Source organism: Staurois parvus, unplaced genomic scaffold (assembly GCF_062004578.1).
Source record: "Staurois parvus isolate SC_StPar_1 unplaced genomic scaffold, SC_StPar_1.0 ptg000464l, whole genome shotgun sequence".
Taxonomy (NCBI): domain Eukaryota; kingdom Metazoa; phylum Chordata; class Amphibia; order Anura; family Ranidae; genus Staurois; species Staurois parvus.
Genome location: NW_028318260.1, coordinates 3,232,038 through 3,254,524, shown reverse-complemented (window position 1 = coordinate 3,254,524; position 22,487 = coordinate 3,232,038). Strand labels below are relative to the sequence as shown.

Here is a 22,487-nt window from a genome sequence, read left to right as displayed (position 1 = left end):
AGGTTCCATAGTGAGTATAACAAGCATGCTTTACTGCATATACAGACTGCTTTTACTGTTGTGGGTTTAGTAACACTTTAATGTTTAATCTGGAACATGTAAATGCTGTATGTACTGTACAACTGTACTTTTTTTGCACAGTTTTAAAAGGCAATGAGCCCTTCACATGAATTTAATGATTTGAAAGATATTGGTTCCAAATCACTGTTTTTCACACAATCGTATTTTTGTACTTGACCTAAATTTTGCACCATTTATTTGTTGACTTTGCTATTAGTGCAAACTATCCAAAATAAAAAATCTTTTTGCATTTTGCTGAAGTCTTGTACTCCGAAAAGGAACTGTGTTGGAAATGTCTTGCAAAGAGACAACAAAAATAAATATATATCATAGCTGTCATATAATCAATGTTTGAGACTAGTTAGTTAGCTGCTATTAACACCATTAGAGTGTAAGGCTATCCAAAGCAATTATTGCTTGTAATGAAACCATATGTAGTTCCAGCTGTAAGCACATGAAGTGCTAATTGTGTGCAGCCATGGAATATGCTGCACAAATATTTCCATGAAGTCACCGAATGTTTAAATTTCATTGTAATCATTGTAATACAGCACTAATTTATTCCAAGAACAGTTTTGTAGTTGACTGTAGAGCAACTTCAGTAAAAGTTGAAACTGAACAAATATGAAACTTTCAGAAAAGGCAACACCAGTGTCATCCAACTTTCACCAGGTGTATGACTGTAACACAATTCTGCATTGATAATCAACAGCTGTTTGAAAATTGGAAAAACAATAGGTATTCATAGTGTTAGGAAATGCAATAGTGTAAATATCCAAAAAACTAAGTGTAGCGTCACCCCCGAAGGAGCCGCTTGGTCATTTTAGGTCCTCAGTTCTGCGCATCGAATCCAAGAACAATCTCAGCCCTTCTGATACACATGGATGTAGTTATATCCAGAAATAAACACACACCTGTTTAGTGATAATCAAGTTGGAAAAATATTGCAAGAAGTCAAGATAGGTGACTTTAAAACACCCTTGAACATTAATGAAGGATATCAATGCAATAGAAATAACAACTATTAATATTCAGCAACTGTAAATGTAAGAATAGACTGTAAACTATATATCTCTATTCAGTGGCGTCCCTAGGGTTGGTGTCACCCGGAGCGGGAACACTTGGTGACACCCCCTCTCTCTCTCTCCTCCCTCTTTCTCCTCCCCTCTTTCTCTCTCCCCCCTACCTACTACATGAAGCTGCAGTGCTGTCACCAGGGTCCGTGGATTACACACTGACCTGCTGCATACTCTGCCCACCCCTCCAGCTCTCTGACTTCAGCACCCGTGGCAGGGGTGTAGACCCACCCCTCTGCTGAAAATCCGAGGAGGAGAGCTGTCCGAAGTGCCTGCCTCACTGTCCGTCCCCTCAATGCTTGCTTATTTCAGCAGCAGCACATACAGGGATGGACTGAGCCTCTCATGGGGCCCTGTCTGTAGTGACCCTGGGTCAGTCCGCCCCTGGTGGAGTGGGTCCGGTGTCACCCCTGTGCAAAAGTTGTCACCCACTATAGAGCGCACACCCCCTGCACCTGCCTAGGGACGTCCCTGTCTCTATTTATGATTATCAATAGCACAGGTGCTGAGAGGGAGAGAAGAAAATTTGTTGATTCTTCAACTCTCTCTGGACTAAAAGACACTACTAGAGATAAACAAATTGAATTACGCAGATACAGTAATCCCACTTTTGTAAAGGGTGTAGATAGATTTTGATAGCAAGATATTCTACCAGACTCTACCGGTAGTGAAAGAAAGGGGTCCCTTTAAATGCAATAGGATAGCAGATATGTTTCTGAGGTGTAAAGTTATAATGTCTTTTGCTAGCAATTGGTGGGGCCCTTGTTTTGAATGTGGGTTTGAACAGGCTTGATGAAATAGCAATCACCTGGTAGGATCCAATATATTGTATCCTGTAAAGGGCAGTGATAACTTCAAACAGGTATCCTCTGATATACAAGCAGGATGTCTGCATGCAGTGTATATACTGTGTTAAGGAGAATGTTGGGCTCCTAACAGAGTAGAGTGGCATTGGATCACCTCCTGACAGCTGATGAGGACAGCGGGTAGCAATACTAGCTGGGTGACTAGCAGCGGTTGACCCGATTCCTGGATGATACTGCTGTCCCTGGAACATTGAAGGTCTCCCCATGGTGCTGGGTGATGCTGGGCTGCCGAGCAAGATCACTGTGCTGAACAATCCAGCTCCAAATACCTGTGTGAGAAGCCCCCGCTCAGCTGCTGCAGGGAAATATATCTGCTGCCCCAGAATGCCCTTCGCTTTCTTTCCTTCCGGTAAGTGTAGTCCAGAAAATGCTGAAGAATACAATGTAAAAAGACTGTGGAACTACAAATCCCAGGATCCTCTGCTTGGCAGATACAGTTCCCACTCTGCTAACAGGAAATTATGTGATTACTTTGAGCTGAACATTAAAAGGGAAGAAAGAGGATCTCAGTCTAGGTTGCATGTGCCCCTGGATTGCAGAATAACACAGCCTGGACTTGGCTATATCAGTGTTGCTGCAAAAAAATATATATAACGCCTTCTTCCTCATTAGGATGAACAGGGCTGGCCACTGACAAAGATGGTCTCTTAATTGCTTTGTCTGGCCATAGACATAGACCGTAGAGGAGCCATGTGATTAAGCAGTTTGTGCCACCTTTTAACACTCCTAGTTCTTTCATATGATGTCACAAAATTCCTGACTCCATTCACAACTCCACAGGCTCATACAGCACGTTGTGTCCACCTAGATGCAGTTCCCTTCCATATTAAAAAAATGTACTGCTGCCCTGAACAGTATTAACAGTATAAATGGCATTAAATTGTCTGACTAGCTATACTTGTGCAAATTAAAACGTAGTTCGACCCAAAAGGGCAAGTTCCACTTTAAGGACTGGTCCCATTAAGGATTGGCTAAGTGAGTCCCCAAAATTGACAGATACCCACTCCCACTTCCGCTCCCCAAAGGTGCCAATCCTTAATGGGGATCGGGGGAACAGTCCTTAAAACGGATAGCCTAGGGAATCGGAAGAGGAAGTTGTCCTCCCCACTCCCTCCCCGTAGTCTTCTGGGACACTTGACAGGTCCCAGGAGACTACCGTACCAGACCGATCACGAAGCACAGCTCTGCTGGCGCATTGAGCCACAAGCTGTCACAGCTGGGTGCCCAAACTGAAGATGCCGGTGCTGGGAACATAGAGCGGCTGGTGAAATGGGCTGCAGGCATGACACCGTAGGATCAAAAGACAGGTAAGTGTCCCTTTTTTTAAAAGTCAGCAGCTACAGTTTTTGTAGCTGCTGACTTACTTGGTAATGTTTTTATTTTCACTGGAACTCCACTTTTAAGTTTTGTGATGGGAGTCCTCTCATTCTACAGAGGGGCCTAATGTCAGAATTATGTGCAGAGGTCCACATTGGCCCAAGCTCCATGTTGTCTACATAAACTGGGACTCCCTAGAAGATTGGTGGTTATTTAATAACATAGCCAAAAGCTAAGATGCGCAAACATTCAAGAAACAGCATTTTAAAGTTTTACTACAGTAGGCTGATACAAATAAATTCTTTCCTTTTTTTTTCTTTTTTTTTAATGGTTACACTGTTTACTTGCACATTACAATGTGTCATTAAATAATCCCTGAAATCTTCATCTCATAACTAATACCTAGAGAAGAGTGAAACCGTTTTTCCAAAGTGGAATAAGGTGCACATGCTGGCACCATGCTTATTTTGTACCTACAGTATGTGCTCCTGCTTCACTACTGATTGGAAACCTTTTCATCTTCCGATTCAGTGGTAACTCTAAAGTTTCCATTTTCATTTAGCAATAGGTTCCCTTGAGATATAACGATGTCATCCTACAGACAAGATGAACATTTGTTTGCTGGCACCTGCTATCTTTAGTGTAACCACAGACACCAGCTGCCGCAGCAAAGCTGAGTATTTCTCTCTGTATTATATTGGCAGGTATAGATGCCTAGATTTAAATAAAGTCAGCAATAGCAGTCATACTGCATTCACACCTACTATTCTGTTTCAGTAAATAGTGATTTCCAGACTGTTCAAAGTTAGTAATGAAATAGCAATAACTTAAAAATTGGCAGAATCTGCAGATAAATGACTCAATAGAAGACAATGCTAAGTAGCTGCTGGAAACTCCATGTGGGCATCCAGGAAAAAGTAATATGTGACAGTGAGTGGCCATCTTCTTCAGCAAGTGAACAAAGAAAACACTAAACTAAGCTGAATACATGGCTGAAAAAAGGAAAATGAAAAAAAAAAATTATCCTGCTGGGCACAGTGAGCGTCGATTGGACTGGCAAAGTTATTCAAAGGTATTTGGTTGAGTGGCCATCTTGTTTAGCAAGTGAACAAGAAAAGCCTAAACTAATATGAATAACTGACTGACTAAAAATTAAAACACTCTATCCTGGGGCACAATAAAAATGAAAAAATGTGTTTTGGTACCCAGGTGGTCAGTTACTCACCCCTGGATTGCTCATGTTGAAATATGGGCAATGGGCGGCCATCATCTTTAGCAAGTGAACCAAAAAAGCCTAAAGTAATTTCACTTGACTAACAATTGGAAATTTATATTCTGGGGACAGTAAAAATGCTATTACTTTTTTTTTTTTTTGTGATGGGGGCGAGCGCATCATTCACTAAATTCTGCATTGGCCATTTACTAGGAAAGTCCTTAGCCCAGCTTTTTCTGAAGGCAGTAGCATTCTGGCAACAGTCTTGGATCATCTCCTGCAGCCCCAATCCTTCCACCAGGCCCATACACACACACACCAGGGTTCACACACTCTGCAGCCACATTAGAGCCCTGTACATACACACGCACTGTCCAGCGCCCCCCCATTATATATTTATTTGTTTTATCTCATGTGTAGTATGTCAGCTATATGTACGTACAATAGTATAATAGTATGTACTGACCATGTGGAATTTGATAGACATTTCAACATCATCACTTACCATTGATCTGCATGTGTACATGTATGTGTTGTGACAGTGCAAAGATCAGTCATGATGTAAAAAGGATATTATGTTACTCAGGATTTTCAACTAAGGGGCTCCAGGGTGCTTGCTTAATTTGGACGAAACAGTGTTTTCAGTTTCCTCGGTGGTTGGTAAAACTCATTTTGGGAGCTGGAGCCCGGAGATTTGGTAGTGATCTGAGTGGGAGGAAATCTCCTGGGACCAGATTTTAGGAATAGCCAGCACACTGATTATGCAGGTGTGTGTGGAACTTTTTGTAGAGTCAGGACCAGGGTTCTGGGCTGCACCCTTCTAAGGAGTCCATTTGGGTGTAAGGGAGCAGCCACAAGTGTATGCATGTCTGCATGGTGCAGTCTGTGATGGAACAGGCAGAGGGCCGGAGTAGCAGGGAAGCTGTGAGGAAAAGAGCTGACAGAGGTACAGTATTCATACAGGAACACAGGGACGCTGTGTTACAAGGCCAGGAGGCTGAATCTGGCTGATATTATTTTGTGTTGTTGTTGGAAATCCCTGCGTGGGCAACGGTTTGTGTTACTGGACATTTTTCTTATAAAAGTGGGCCAGCAAGCCCTTAAATGACAATTTCTGGTGTGAACTCTACTCACTGGTAAGCGCTATTTTGAACAAAACAACCCCCAAACATTACAGTGTATACTGTATGTGTGTATTTATGTATGCATATGTAGTGCACCACCCATTAAGCTGCTAGTTTAAGGGGTCCTCTGATACTAGTCTAGACTGTGTTGATACCTCCACCACCCTGGCACACCAAGTTAAATTCACACAATTCCAGGGTTGGCACTAATCCTGTCTCAAGAAAATGGGCACAACACAGTTGAAATGTGAAAATATATATTTTAAGCCTGGACACTTGTAGACCTTGACCATATAATAGGCAACAAAACTGATAGAATATAAAACTGGTCAGAAAGTAGAACAGATTAGAACACTGTAAACAATTAAGGGTAGGTTTATACAAAATCTCATATGTGCAAAAACTGGAGATGGTACTTGGGCCTACTTCTTCACTATCTACCCAAATCAGCTTAAACAGTAACAGGGTCACCGAAGATGCAGCAAGGGGCAGCTTAAACAGTGGACGAGTCTAAACCCTTGGAGTTACACTTCCCACTAGTGCACTGGGGAGACCATGCTAGTTCCAAGTTTGCCTGAAGGATTTCTTTAGGCTTAAAATCCCGAAATAGGTCATAGCATGGTAACATTTAGGCACATTGAGGAAGATAGAAGGGACAGTCTCTGAATGGTTTCTTCTGCCATCTATAATTGGAGCCCTTTGATAGTGGTGCAATAGCAGTGATGATTACAGGCCACAACCTGCTTTCAGTTCCAAGTAAAACTAGGTGCAGGAGTGCCTTGTAGCGGTTCATTGAAGAAGAGGGTAAAGAGTCAGTTCAAAAATAAGAGTATGCTAGGTTGTCAGTCTATGATAGGTTACATGTGGTGGACATTAACCCAAGGAATGCCAGAGTATGGTTATAAAAGGCGGTTAAGAAGCTCAGCTCCTGTCATACAGTGTATGTAATGAGTTAGGAATCCTCTCACCAGTCCTGCACTTCAGCTTTGGATGCCACTGGTCCTCCAGAGCTTAAATCATCCCCCATGGATCGATGATTTAAGCTCTGAAGGACCAGCAAAAGGAATGCCGGCAATGCTGATAATGACCAGTGAACCTGTTAGCTTCCTCTGGAGTATGCTGGAATAGATGGGTGGCAGATGCAGCAATAGTCTCTCACTTCTGGCAGTACTGCTGCACAGGCTGCTCTTCTAGCAGAGACCCCAGTTGGCTGGACACACTATCCCGTATGTACTCTTCCCTGTTCTGGCGCCAACTGCCCTAAACCTTCTCGGCCAGCCCACTATGAATCTCTTTTTTCCAGCATTAAAGCAATACCACCACCATACAGCAGAACTACTTCTCTCACAATCCTCTTCATCAGCATCTCCTCCTCCATAGCCAGAGGCTGCCCAATCAATGTTGGGTGTACTATACCCATAAAAAGTAACAATCAGACATATCAAGACCTGTTGTTGTACATTGGTAGCTTTAGAATTTCTCTTTGTCTTAAAAGTGCCAATTGTCAGCATCTGGCTACACATGTATAAGTAGACATATATATGCATGTTATCTATGATTTTCTATAATTGAACAGACTTATGATTTTATCAGCCACATTTACATTTGCATTATTTTGTGTTTTGTTGTAGCCCTGATGAAGAGGGAGTTTTTCTGACCCACAAAATGTGTTTACTGGTTTTTTTAGTACAAATAAATTTAGACTCGACTCTTTTATTCTTTGGTCTGACGCTCCTTCCATTTATATTATTTTATGGTAACCTGCTGGGGTACCCACCAGAGGGTAGCCTTGTCTGTTGTAAGCAGCCCAACCTGAGCCAGTGAGCTCTTTGAATATTTTAGTCCTCTTACTACTTTGTATGAACTCACTTCAAAGTCCCAGTGCCTCTTGGATGGTTTTTTACTCTTCTTTGGTTTACTTGGGATCATGTCCATGAAATGCTCTCCAGTCTAAAGAAAAACAGTGAGCCTAGATGGTGGAGCAACCTAGAGCACTTTACAGCTTGGATCACATTGCTGAATTCCATAGATTTGACAGTAAAGCTGTGACTCAGGCCAAAATCTGCTTCATGATTGCACACAATCTGAAACCTTGCTTATCTCATTCCTCTTTATGCAAATATTAGATATTGCTATTCCATTTTCAGAGTACCAGAGGCATGCCTTATGGCATGGCTTATGGTGCAATTGCCAAACATCAGATTACAATGGTCAGGAATATATTTTCAAAATTAGCTACAATGGTGGAATTGTTTGTCACAAATGCTAGTAGCACCCTTCTGGAGCATTCTGTTAATGTTGAATTTGAAAACCATTTATGTCAGGAAAGGCTCACAAGTAAAACAAAGGAATGCCTGGAGAATTGTCCCTTTATGAATCCATTCTAAACACTTGAATAGTTTCAGTATCAGGTGTTCTATGAACACAACGATCAGGCAATAGCCAACCTGGAAGAACATTTTCAAAAAATGAAACTTTGTTCCATAATATCTACTATTTAGACTCCAAACTGTTTAATCATAGATGATATGCCAGCAGAAGCTTTTCAAACTGTATAGCACAGTTGACTGAAGTTGATATTGTTCAACTTTAGAGTTGAACTTTTTCATCTCAAAGAAAATGATGCAGTTCTTAAGAAACCATGACCTACTCCAATCCTATTGATGAGTTTTGAGTTTTGAGTACTTGATGAGTTTTTAAAGTGCTTCTTACTGTTGCATTTACTGAAGCATCTTGTGTTTTTAAAGGAAAAAATTGCAAGAAAACAGCTAAAGGTCTGCAATTGTGCTAGATATTCTGTAGTGATGAACCCAAACCTTATCCCTATTAAAGAGCACTTTGAGTAGAGGAGGCGACTAAGGACCCTGGATGCTCTGGTTCCACTTCACGTTTCTGTGGAAACCTAAGCTTAAAGCAGTAGTAAATCACAGGAAAAAAAGGTCCCCTGCAAGGTAATGTCATAATGTGCTAGTATGAATCGACCACTAGCACATTATGTAAAACTTACCTTAAAATGAAGACCACCAGTGGCACGCTGTCACTGCTGCAGAGGCTTCGATCTTCACCCGGTCTTCCTTCCAGGTTCTCAAGCTCCAACCATCTGACAGGCCGGGCAGCGCTGACATCACTTCTGCACATGCGCGAGAGTCCCAAGCCTCTGTACAGTACTCTGAAGGAATGGCATGGGTATCCCGTTCATTCAGAGTGCATGCATCGGCTCTAAGAAAGAGCTAAAATATCCTAAACGGTACAAGTTTAGGAGATATTCATTTTACCTAAAGGTAAGTTTTATTATAAGCTTACCTTTAGGTACAGTAAAAGTAAAGAAAAATTAGTTTACTATCACTTTAAAGGAGAAGTACAGCCAAAGATCTTTTGGCTGTACTTCTGTGGATCACAGGAGTGCAGTTCGTTTTGCACTCCTTTGACCTGTTTTCAGCTGACAGCGGGCTGACGTCACTCAGCCGGTCCAGGCTGGGGAAAGATCCGTACTTTAAAGTCGGGGTCTGGAGTCTGGAGCGGCACCTGGCTCAGCTCTTCAGCAATCTTCTGTACTAGCAGTCACTTTTTAAAAACAGACAGAACACGTGGCTGCGACATTCATTCATAGTGTTCTGTAAATGAATGAACTACAAGTCCCGACAGCCTTAATGGCTGTCGGCTTGTAGTTCTTAATGGACAACCATGGCGCTGTGGAGTGCTGTGGTAGTTCAGTGATTCTTGCTGTTGGTATATCTGCTTGCCTGTAAGCAGATATACTGACAGGTCTGCAGGAGACCTGCATGGCACCACCAATCTGCTGATCACTGGTGCAAGGCTCTACAGGCTCCTGCAAAAATAATAAATGAACATTTTTTTACCTGCAAAAAGATATGCATTTATTATAATTTCTCAAAAGGTGAACTTATCCTTTAAGAACAGTTTAAAAAACTATACTTAAAGAAATCAGCTCACTGCCACTGGCATTCAGAAAATGCTAGTTTGCATGACTGTTTAAAGCCACAACACTTTTAAACTACTGAATTGAAGTAAACATGCAGCAAATGAAGTCTAGAGTCTTGATGTACAAACATGTTCCTCATCAGTAATATAGAAAGTACAATACTGACCAGCAAGTAGAGTTATGAAAGGGAGATGAGCGATGGAAGTGTAGGTTTCCTCCAAGGCTTCCTATTCAATGCAAAGTTTCATTTCACACGTACACTATAAGCAATATGAATCTCATATGAAATTTTTAATAACAGTTTTTAACATTGTTTTAACACTACTAACATGGATGCTTAGTTAGTATTTTCTATCCTGATGTGCAGAGAAAAGGAAATGTGCCACACTTTGCCCTTAACATCAGATTTGACCATTTATATGATTTTAGCAATCATAATGAAAGGTACTTGCTAATTGGTTGTCATGGGTTTCAGTTTTATGCACACTGTTCTTTGCCTTTTTAAAAAAAAGGCAAAGATTTTGGTTTAAGTATTCATTCAGTACAAATAGCAGTGATGATGCATGATGCATGAAGAAGATAATGAAAGAACTTCAGTTCTTCATGCATCAGTCTACCCCACTCCCTTTTGTCATTAATCTGGTGATATGGGATCAACTATTTCCCAGGAGAGTAATATATGAGTGTATTACCCAAACAATCCCATGAACTGCTCTTTTCTGTAAACATAACATTAACATTTACAACGACTAGCTGAAGTGAGACTAAGGTAAAGCTGGGTTTTCACCTATACTGATTTCTCAAAGCTAAACTCAAGGCAGATATGAAAGGCACAAATGAATGCAGTTTTATAATGATTAATAAGCAGTTCTACTTTTGTGAAAAAAAAAAAAAAATATATATATATATATATATATATATATATATAATACACTGCTCAAAAAATTAAAAGAACACTTTGAAAACATCAGATCTCAAGAGGGAAAAATCTCATGCTGGATATCTATACTGATATGGACTGGGTAATGTGTTAGAAACGTAAGGATGCCCCATCGTTTGATGGAAATGAAAATGATCAACCTACAGAGGACTGAATTCAAAGACACCCCGAAAATGAAAGTGAAAAAAATATGCAGCAGGCTAGTCCATCTTGCTGAAATTTCATTGCAGCAACTCAAAATGGTACTTAGTAGTTTGTATGGCCCCCACGTGCTTGTATGCATGCCTGACAACATCGGGGCATGCTTCTAATGAGACGACAGATGGTGTCCTGGGGTGTTTCCTCCCAAATCTGGACCATGGCATCACTGAACTCCTGGACAATCTGATGGACCAAAACATCATATCCCAGATGTGTTCGATTGGATTTAGGTCAGACGAACATGGAGGCCATTCAATGGTATCAATTCCTTCATCCTCCAGGAACTGCATGCATGCTCTCGCCACATGAGGCCAGGCATTGTCGTGCACCAGGAGGAGCCCAAGACCCACTGCACTAGTGTAGGGTCTGACAATGGGTCCAAGGATTTCATCCCAACACCTAATGGCAGTCAGAGTGCCATTGTCTCATTGTCTTCCCTGTTGAGGTCTGTGGTCCCTCCATGGATAAGCCTCCCTAGACCAACACTGACCCACTACCAAAACGGTCATGCTGATCGATGTTACAGGCAGCATAACATTCTCCATGGCTTCTCCAAAGCCTTTCACATCTGTCATGTGCTCAAGGTGAACCTGCTCTCATCTGTGAAAAGCACGGGGCACCAGTTGTGGACCAGCCAATTCTGGTGTTTAATGGCAAATGCCAATCAAGCTCTATGGTGCCAGGCAGTGAACACAGGGCCCACTATAGGACGTTGGGCCCTCAGGCCACCCTCGTGAAGTCTGTTTCTGATTGTTTGGTCAGAGACATTCACACAAGTGGCCTGCTGGAGGTAATTTTGTAGGGCTCTAGCAGAGCTCATTCTGTTCCTCCTTGCACAAAGTTGCAGATATTGGTCCTGCTGATGGATTAAGGACCTTCCAGCTGTCCAGCTCTCCTAGAGTAACTGCCTCTCTCCTGGAATCTAATCCATGCTCTTGAGACTGTATTGGGAGACACAGCAAACCTTCTGGCAATGGCATATATTGATGTGCTATCCTGAAGAAGTTGGACTGCCTGTGCAGAAAAGATGAGTAGGGAAAAAAATGTCAGTGGCCTCCACCTGTAAAACCATTCCTGTTTTGGGGGGTCGTCTCATTGTTGCCCATCTAGTGCAACTTTTGTTAATTTCATTAACACCGAAGCAGCTGAAACTAATTAACAACCCCCTCTGCTACTTAACTGACCAGAACAATATCCCAGGAGTTTAATTGACTTGATGTTATACTCCGATTGAAAAGTGTTCCTTTAATTTTGTTGAACAGTATATATATATATATATATATATATATATATATATATATTACAGCCTGGAGGCTTTCCATAGAATAAACAGCTTTAGACTGAAACAGGCAGCAATCTGCAACATAATTTGTTAAAATCCTTGCAATGTGCATTGATCACCCAAAAGGAGAATGTTTTTTTTAATTAACAAAAGTGGAGTTACCATTTAATACATAACTAATTAGCAGTTAAGTGCCTGAATTTGGTCTGGTATCAGCCTCTTGCAATCGTTGTATAACAAAGCTTGAGCATGCTAAGAAGAAGTATTAAAAGGAACTAATCAGATTATGAGCTGACAAAAATAATGCTGATTGGAGGAGAAATCAGAGTGACCGAGGATGAGCTCATGACTGTGTTGCTTCTCCTTTCACTATCCATTAACAGGCTGGAGTGGGTTGAAGGATGACTGGGGACATCTAACATATAAAGGTGCAGTAAAAATCTTGGTATTAAAGAGCAATATCATAGAAAAGGCTGGTTTTGTTATTTTATCTTTTATTGAGCTGTTTATTATCTTATTTTTCAATGGAGTTCTGCTTTAAAGGTTTCTATATTTATGTATGGCTTTTTCCCTACCGGTAGCTTACGCATCTTTTTTATCTGTGTACTGCTATTACCCGTAAAGGGAGGAGCACTACTACTAAAACACTAAAAGAAGAAATAGGGTCAAACATTTGGCAGTTTTTGACAGTTCTATAAAATTACTTCTGGTTCATGTTGAAATGGAAAGATCATTTTTAGTAACTTTTAATTACAAAGTGGCTTGTATAGTACTTTTATATGCAAAATTATTTTATAACAACAGTGAAAATCCCCTTTAACCACTACCAAGGCAATTGTTTATTGTTCTCACACATGTTAAAATCTGCTTTTTTTTCTGGAAGTTGCCTTGAACCCCCAAACAAGTATATATTATCTGAAAGCAGGGGCCTTTTAGAATAAAATGGTGGCAGTTGCAATTTTTTATATCATGCAATATTTGTTAATCAAAGGCATATTTTCAGGGAAAACACACAAAAATTTGTTTTAACGCAAGCAAACACAGCATAATACCCTTTTTTTTTTTTTCGTAAAAAAATAAAATAAGGTATTGTGTTTAGTAAATAGATACCAAATATGTCAAGCCTTTACATTGTTTGCGCCTGTGAAATACAAAAAACTATGGTACAAAATATTCTTCATAGGCAACATTTTTAAAACCTTTAGTTTACAGGTTATTAGTTTAGAGTTAACTGTAAAATAAGGCCCTAGAAATATTATTCTTACTCTGGTCTTCCCAGTGATATGTCACAATTTTATTTTCACATACACATCATGGGTGCTGGGATGGGCTTTGTTTCCCCCCAAATTTCAGTTTTGCCCCCCCAGGTTGGCCCCCCATCATGAACATTGTACCCACTGAACTTCTCCTCCAATCCCCCCACTCAGGGCAAGAACAAAGGGCAGGAGACAGGAAAAAAGTGGCAGAGAGAAGAGCAGGGGAGGAGGTGTGGGTTCTCTGTGCTCTCCCCCCTCCTGTCAGTAAAGCACTCCTCCATGCAGCAGATTACACAGGATTGCTCTTCGCTCGAATGGTACACGGCTTAAATACCCACCCCCTACCCACATTTCTGGAAATAAGCAGTCATTGGATGAGCTAGGGGGTGGGTAATCTAGCCACGTACCATCCAAGAGTGACCTTGTGTAATCCGCAGCATGGAGGAGTGCTTCACTGACAGGAGGGGTGAGAGCACAGAGAGCCTGTACCTCCTCACTACCCCTGTAGTTCCCATCTGTAAGACTGGAAGAGGGGTGCTTGTGGTGGAGGGGTGATGGGGGGGTTGTTTGTGCAGGGAAGGAAAGGGTAATGGAAGGGGATTTATGCTAGAAGGAGGAATGGGGGGGGGGGGCAGGTATGTGTTAGGAGGCAGAAGTAGGGGGGAATTGGGGGTCAGAGGGGGGATTTTTGCTGGGAAGGGTAATTTGAAGGGGGTTGTGCTAAGAGGAGAGACTTGGGGGGATTTGTATTAGGAGGGGGATATGGGGGGGACTTGTACTAGGAGGGGCGATTTGAGGAAAGAATTTACGCTAGGAGTGGGGATTTGGCAGGAGGATTTACGCTAGGATGGGGAAATGGGGGAAAGGATTTGTGCTGGGAAGGGATAGTTGTGGGAGAGGATTTGTACTAAGATGGGGGATTTGGGGTGAGGATTTGTGCTAGGAGGGAGGATTTGGGGGAGAGTATTTGTACTAGGAATGGTGATTTGGGGGGAGGATTTGTACTAGGATGAGGGATTTGGGGGGAGGATATGTAGTAGGAGAGGGGATTTAGGGAGATAATCTATGTTGGAAGGGGGAATTGGAAGGAATGAGGATGTGTGCTAGCAGGGGTGATTTTTTTTTTTGGACGGGGGAGATTTATGTGGAATTTGAGGGGATTTAAGCTGGAAGGTGGGATTGGGGGGCAAAGATATGAGTTTGTCACCTTCACCTTGGGCACTAGATGGCCTTGGCCTGGCACTGCCCACAAGACACAACAGATCTCCTCCTCCCCACATTACACATAGCTGACATCAGATTCCCCTACAGACACAGCTTTAATCTACACAATGCATAGCTGGCTGCTAATTTGAAGTTCCAACCTGTGAAATTCCCTGATTGGATTGGCAGCTGCAGTAGCCAGTTGCACACTGTCTGGAGGAATACCAATCTCAGCTATGTGCAGTGTGGGGAGGAGATATCTTGAGTGCCCTGCCAGCAGTGACCCTATCCTCAACTCTGCTGACACTGTCTTCTGCTGACCCCTGAAGTCTGCCCTACTGACCCTTATCCTCTGCCATGCTAACCCCTGTACACTACCTTGATAACCCACTATACACGGCCCTACAAACTATTGGCCTTTTTACACTACTCTAAAAACTGCCACCCCTATCCTCTGACCTGCTAACCCCCTGTACACTGTACTACTGACTCTTATATACTGCCCTGCCGACCTTACATCCTCTGCTCCTCTGACATTTTTTATTGCTCCCCCAAATCAGACAGGCTAGATTCAGCCCTGATACTCATGTGCGCCCTATGATGTGTTTTTCATTGGAGTGTGTACGGGAGTGACAGGGTGCTTTTAATTTTTTTTCTATTATTTTTGTTTGTTTTATTACAATTTATTTTTGTTAAACCTTTTCATTTAATTTTTTCATCTAATTCTATTGCTATCACAAGGAGGCTAAAAACCCCATCATGTGATAGCATGGCCAGGTAACAGGTCCATCTCCCCTGCCCTCCACTGCAGTTAATTAGGTACTTCAACTTTAACCCTTTGCTGACAAGAACATCTGGAACTGGTACATACTTTTTCACTATTGCAGTTTTGTGTGGTCTGAATTCTTTTGTTCAATACTTTACCATCAATGATTTCACAAATATCTTGCTCATTTTCCACACCCAAAAAATTGTATTGTAGTTTACAGAGTATTTAATTATATAAGCTAAACGCCTCTGGAAGAAAGTTTCTATCCTAGGCCATAAGGTTGTCATAGAACCTACCATTCCAATGTTTCCAGTATGTCCTAATTATGTATATACATTGTGTATTTAATGAAAGAGGTAAAAATAAGGGTAGCTCATTGCTATTGTTAATACTGTCATTGTTAATACTGTCTAGAGAAACAATTTTATTGAGTTGATAGCAATCTCTGTAAAAATGAGTCAGGGTAAGAGTAATGACTGCAGTTTTGAAAATATATCTGTAAATAATTTATAGATCTGTGTTTATATATTTATAATGATAACTATACTAAAAGTTTATTGTAGGAATATTATTTCTTACTTTCGCTAACTACATAAACCATGGATTTGTAACATTTTAGCCCCTATGCATTGATTTTCATTATACATGGACCCAGGAAAAGTGATGGCCAAAAATACATGCAATTAATATATTATGAGATGGTGTTCATACACTATATCCAGTCAACTGACTTCATCAAAGTTACATTCATGGACCCCATTTGGAGTGTCAACTAGCAACAGCTCTTCTAATCTAAACGCACATTTCCATCAGAGCAGCTTAGGTGACTTCTGTTTTCTGGCAGTTGTGTAAAAATCAGATTGACAGTTCCTATCATTTGGCTAAATTATCTGTGCCTCCACTTATCCGGTATCTACTTTTCATTAACTGCAACAAACTTGTCAATGTGTTTTCAGAGTGAGCACATTCTACTTTTTTTATTCGTTTCTTCTACAGCAGGAGCCTTGTCAAATGTAATTAACTGGTGTTAGATGTATTTTTTAACATCAGTTATGGAACTGAGAACAGGTTACTATAATTATAAAATATTGAGGAAACTGAAAGCATACTACTCTTGCTATATAGAAATGGAGGGCATTAATACCTTGCTTGATTTTGGATAATGGTATTTTTATTTGTTTGCTATTTGTAGTCTGTTACCGTATTACTTACTCAAATCATTAAATTGGATGAGTTATCATTTTTCTCTGTTCTTTGTTTATTTTATCTATTTAAAATGTTTGATTCACAAATATAAATGCCGAGTATGGGTGGAACCTTTACATTTTGTATGAAATGAAAGTTTAACTAACGAAAGCTTTTTTGTGATTCATTATTTTATCTCACAAAGCTTTATTCTGTCACAACTTCAGATAACTGTTTTATGTTCTCCTCAATAGATACCCCACTGAAGATCACAGTAATGGCTGACCTGAAACTATTTTAAGGAGGGGTAGTCCGCACACCAACCTTTGTGATTTTACTTTTACAGTCAAAAGACGTCAAAAACTGATACAGAAACACATGTACAGTCACATATGTACATATGTGAATTCAGTTGATCTGGGCAACAGTGTTTTTTATGACTTGAAAAATTAATTTTTAATCTTAAAATAACCCAAAGGTGTGACAAAGAAAATACAGAATTTAATACATTTTAAGAATTGGGCTCATTCAAAAGTTCCAGATTTTGATAATTAATTGTGACCAGGGTACATTAAAGCTTTGTTGGTTTTAAATGTTTCTCATTAAGTATATTTATTAAAAAGCCTTCAAAAATCAATAATCGTATTTATTTAGTAAGCATGCAAAGTATCTACATTGTTGTATCTGCGTGATGCACCAACCAGTTTTTGTCAGTGTGGGAAAATTGATGCAGCTAGGTAAGATAGATAAATACTTTATTGTCGTTGCAACACAAATTACAATGAAATTCAATTAAAAAAACTCCACACATGTGAAACATATAACAACCTCAACATACACACATACAAACATTACGCCCCCCCAATTAAAATCTAAAAGGAACCTCTGCCACAACAACAAGCCAAGTGACTTGGAGCTAGATAATTTTATTCAAGATGACCATTTAGGGCCCTGATAGCTCTTGGAAAGAAAGTTTCCATGAATCAGTTTGTCCTCACCTTTATGTTTCTGAACATCCTACCAGATTGCAGTAGTTCAAAAAGATAGTTTCCAGGGTAGGACGGATCACCTACTATTTTGCCTGCTCTGCCGACACAACGGGACTTGTAAATTTAATTTAAAGAAACTAACCTACAGCCCACAACCTTATGCGCAGCTTTTATTATTTTCTGAAGAGCAGCCTTCTCCTCCAGTGTGCAGTTGGAATACCATGCTATATTACAGTATGTCAGCACACTCTCGATGGAAGAGCGATAAAGGGACTCTAAAATGTTTTTCCCTAGGCCAAGTTTTGTGAGAAGTCTCAGGAAATATATACATTGCTGACACTTCTTGGCAACAGCTGTCACATTCAATGACCAGGATACATTTTCTGAAATAGTAATACCTAGAAACTTAAAAGAAGATACCCGCTCTATAAATTCACCTCTGATGTAGAGTGGAACCAGGTCAGTCTTGCTCTTCCTAAATCAATTATTAAATTCCTTGGTCTTCCCAGTGTTTGAGGACAAATTGTTTACCTCACACCACTCTACTACTCTACCTCTTCCCTGTAATGCTTCTTATCACCTCTTGTGATGCAACCTACTATGGTGGTATCATCTGCGAATTTGATGATACTATTTGTAGAAAGGCAGAGAATACAATCACAAATTTATAGAGAGTAAAGAAGGGGGCTCAATACACAACCTTGTGGTAGGCCTATGCTGACCACATGCTGGGATGAAACATGCTTACCCAGTTTAACAACCTGTGGGCGATCTATACCAGGAAATCCTTTATCCAAGAGCAAAGGGAAGGGGGCATATTCAGCTTCAGCATCTTCTCCACCAATAGATCTGGGGCAATGAACTATAGTCAGTGAACAACATTCTTATGTAATTGCCAGAGTGTTCCAGATGACCTAAAGTCACATGTAATACAAGAGCTATAGCATCCTCAGTGCTTCTATTGGCTCTGTACGCAAATTGGTAAGGGTCAAAACTAACTGGCAAAGCTGTTTTAATACCTTTTAACACCAATCCCTCAAAGCACTTCATTATTCCTGGGTAAGCGCAATCAGCCTATAGTCCTTCAAGCTATCTATGGTTGCTTTTTTGTTATGGGAGTAATCATAGTAAATTTTAGGCAGGTTGGAACCACAGCCAATGATAATGATTGGTTAAATATATTAGTAAAGACCTCTGCAAGTTGGTGGGCACAGGTCTTAACAACCCTCCCTGGGATCCCATCTGGAATCGCCAATTTACTGATGTTGACGGACTTGATGCCTGGCGCACAGGTGCGGCATCACCCATGGGCAAACTTAAAAAGTGTGTGTGCCAGGGTACTGGCAAAGTGTGAGAAAAAGCTGTTTAATTCCAGTTGGATATTAAAATTTGCACCCTGGTGAGTGTTCTCTCTGTGGATTAGGAAATACTCTATCTCTTTCCAACCTTCCCATGCATCATAACCTCTGAAGTATTCTTAAATTTTATTTTTATAAACTAATTTGGCCTCTTTTACAGTATGCCTCTCTTTAGATTCACTCTAGCAACACTATACTTAACCTTATCCCCATTCCTAAAGGCACGATCCCATTCTCTCAAAAGACAACGTACTCTCTTGGTCATCCAGGGCTTCTGATTAGGAAAAACCTTGATACGCTTGCTAACTGTAACAATATCTGCATAGAAACCAACCAGCTTCCAGGTTTATTGTCAAAGCTTAATTTAACAAGCTGAAGTTAGAAGCTGATTGACTACCATGCACAGCTGCACCAGATTCTGTGTGCTCCAATTTTCGTATTCCCCCCCCTTGGTATTGGTACCACAATCTAGACATGCACTTTTAGACAATTGTGCATTCATACCCAATAATCTTTCAGAACTTGTGTCATAACCGGTCATCCTTTTTCAAAGGTGACTGTCTTAGATGATAATGATGTGACCATCAAGCTGAGGATACTAGGTGACCTTCCACCAAAAGACTTTTATTTTAGTTTTTTGAATTTCACTGCAGTAAAAATATCAGTCCTTCTTTCCGATTGACTGCCAATTACACACACAACCTCATTGGTCCCAGGCTCTCATAACATAGGCTTTCCCTCATTTTTGGATTTTTATTTTTTAAGATTAAGGTTCACGTATGTCTTACACAAAAAATGCTTAATTAATTGCTTACCAAACATAATGGATTATTTCAAGAAGTGCTCAGATCTTGACTAGATACACCAATAGAAAAAGTCTGCTCATGGTCATCTATAGATGTGCTTACTATAATAAATAAATTATTCATTGCAGTTATCAATGGGAATATCTAAAAAAGTGTATCTGCTGCTTAGTTGCATAGTAGTAACTGTTTTAAGCGGACAAGTAAATTCTGTGCTGTAACGTAAAGGGCTGCTATTGCGTTAATCATTTCAGTCCGATAAATAGTAATGATCTGGTATATTCTTTTTTTTATTTACATGCCTTTAATTGCACATTCTAATGCAAACCAAGATATGTAGCAAAAGTGACATTGACAGGTTTTTCAGATAATCTATCACACTGCAAGGGGAGCTTCTAAAGGTCACTTTTTCACATAGTTTAAGGCTTCTTAAAAAAAAAAAATGTTGCCAAACATTTCAGGTACTCCTGCAGTGTCTCAATACCTTTGGCCGGACAGCTTGGTCTGCATCTAACTGTTAAGACATTTATAATTAAAAATATGAGAAATAAATAATAATTCATATACTGAATTTTATCACAAGATATTGAGCCCAAAACTTTGTAAAATTATCAGAATACAATATTTGTCATGATAGTTGCTCTTTGCTATTAGTTATCACCTCTTTCTGACTTGACATTGTAGATAGCAGCAAACCATGGACAAGGTTTAATACACGTGGGCTTATTAAAAAACTCCTATTGATGCTGGATCTTTCTGTCAGGAGCTGATAGAAAAATCCAGCATAAAAAGTGCTAATTTGGGCATGTAATTATGGGCATTTATGCGCATTTATAGATGTATAGCGTACATTGTGTAGAGACATATGCATGTATTCTTATTCCATTGGGTAGAATATTCAATTATTCTGGCCAATGGAAATAACTTACATGCATACATGTGCAATTATGAGCATATGTGCATAAATTATGCCAATCAGCTCCTTCGAGAATGCAGTTTTGGGCTATTCTTTTTTACGCCTCTGAATGTTGCTCTAAAATAGGAAACTAAATGCCACAATGTACATGGGCACATTGACTGAAACAGAGCTGCAATCAAAGGCATAAAAAAATGAAAAATGGCTTTTTTTTCTGCCTCTGTGCACGATGCCTAAAGCAAAATACTTCATAAATAATTCAGAACTTTCTTTTTTATACAAGTCAGTTACTGAAATGGTGTTTAGGCACAAGTTTGGTTTTTAGAGTAAATGATGCATCCGTCTGTGTAGACAACATATCAAATACCCTTTTACATAACTATGTAGTGAAAGCACACCTACTGCCTAATTATTGTTGCTTGAAAAAAAACAACAAAAATACAAGTCTTCCAGGTACAAACTTGAGAGGATGCTCCATGTCCAAATGTCTTCTGAAGAATGAAGATTTGCAACTTCTACTACTTCTATCATTCTTCCATGGAGTTTTCTAGCCTCCTGACTGTAAAATATTCTTACTTGGTGCATCTTTGTATTGTTTGCACATATGACTGTTGAGAAGTCTGTTTCCTAAGACTTAAAGCTTAAGACAATTACAGTTTGTGACTCACCAAATGGTATGTGGCCAAAACATGTGCCACCGCTCGGATCTTAGAGCTGCTGGACTTGTTAGATGCCTCATCTTGTTTAGCTGCCATGTCTGTGCTGGATTTTGTCTTTGTGTTAAGTCACTGTTACTAAGAAAGAAACTTGCTTGATGTACAAACTCTAGCTGTTTCCTTCCTGTTTTCATTCTCTTACATAGATCAACAGCTCAAAACCGATAAGATTATATCTACGTGTGACAAATATAGAAGCAGTAAGGGGGATGCAAGGCACTAAACCTCATCCCTGTTCAGACCCGATATACTTGTGTTTTCTCCAGGCTGGCTGCACTCTGAACCATCGGCTTCTTTTTCTTTCTTTCGACTCCATGCACACTGGACGTTTTAATAACGCTGGTAACGTTAGCTGTGTAAATATATAGTCCAAGTCTTTTAGCGTCTAAATGTACAAATGTCCTAGAAACCGTGGATAGGATCATTTTCTTCTTTAATATTCTTCCTCCAAAGTGTAAGAATTCTTCTTATTCAAATAAACCAGACGGTAAGAATCAACCAGCATTGAATAGATATACGTTCTTCTCATTTCAGAATATATATGATCTCCAATGGCATCATAATATATCAGAACAAAGTAGTATAGTGTAGTAGGCAATAGTAGAAATTCGACCATTTATTTAGCTAAAATTGTGCTTACAAACAAAATTCTTGTATCTCAGTATGTATTCATTTATAAAAGAAAGCATGGTGTGTAAAACCTTCTCCAAATGGTCCACTGTGCAACTTCCGGTTTATGTCCGACATTATGTTCTGAAGTGTTTCGTCACTTCTGACTTCATCAAAGCTGTGTAAAGTCATGTTAAAAACATGAGCTTTTCAGCATTTTGTAGCACTTTTGATATTAGCATTTAGTGGCATTTTTTCACGTTTGCGGTTTTTAGAGTTTTTTTAGTCCAATTTACTGCGTTTTTCAGCATTAGAGCGTTTTTATAGCTAAAAAACTCCTCTAGAAACTCACCAGTCCTGGGGTTTTTTTCCAGCCAAAAAACGTTGATTACAGTCTATGTGTGCATGAACACATAGGATAGCATGCTGAGGAGTTTACTGGCTGTAGAAAAAAATGTCAAAAGCCAAAAAAAGCAGCTGTAAAAATGTCCAGTGTGCAAATTATATAGTTTAGCTGTATATAAAAGCTACTTTAGTTTATATTTTTCTACATGAGCATAATAGCTATTAATTATTTAAAGCTGGTTTCCAGGTATGGCAAGTTTTACAAGCTTGGATCAAAGTAAGTATTTATGCACCATACCTGTGTAAGCTGTGTACC

At 39.9% G+C, this 22,487-nt stretch overlaps 1 protein-coding gene across 1 annotated transcript in view; it reads right to left on the bottom strand.

The window, feature by feature from the left end:
• LOC149452792 (lysosomal-associated transmembrane protein 5-like) overlaps nt 1–21,313 on the bottom strand; it is a 61,336-nt gene extending 40,023 nt beyond the window's left edge. The window contains exon 1 of the mRNA XM_089688978.1: nt 21,170–21,313. Within this exon, the coding sequence (XP_089545104.1) occupies nt 21,170–21,256 (87 nt within the window). The 5' untranslated portion in view covers nt 21,257–21,313. The remainder of the gene's footprint in view (nt 1–21,169) is intronic.
• Between the last annotated feature and the right edge of the window lie 1,174 nt (nt 21,314–22,487).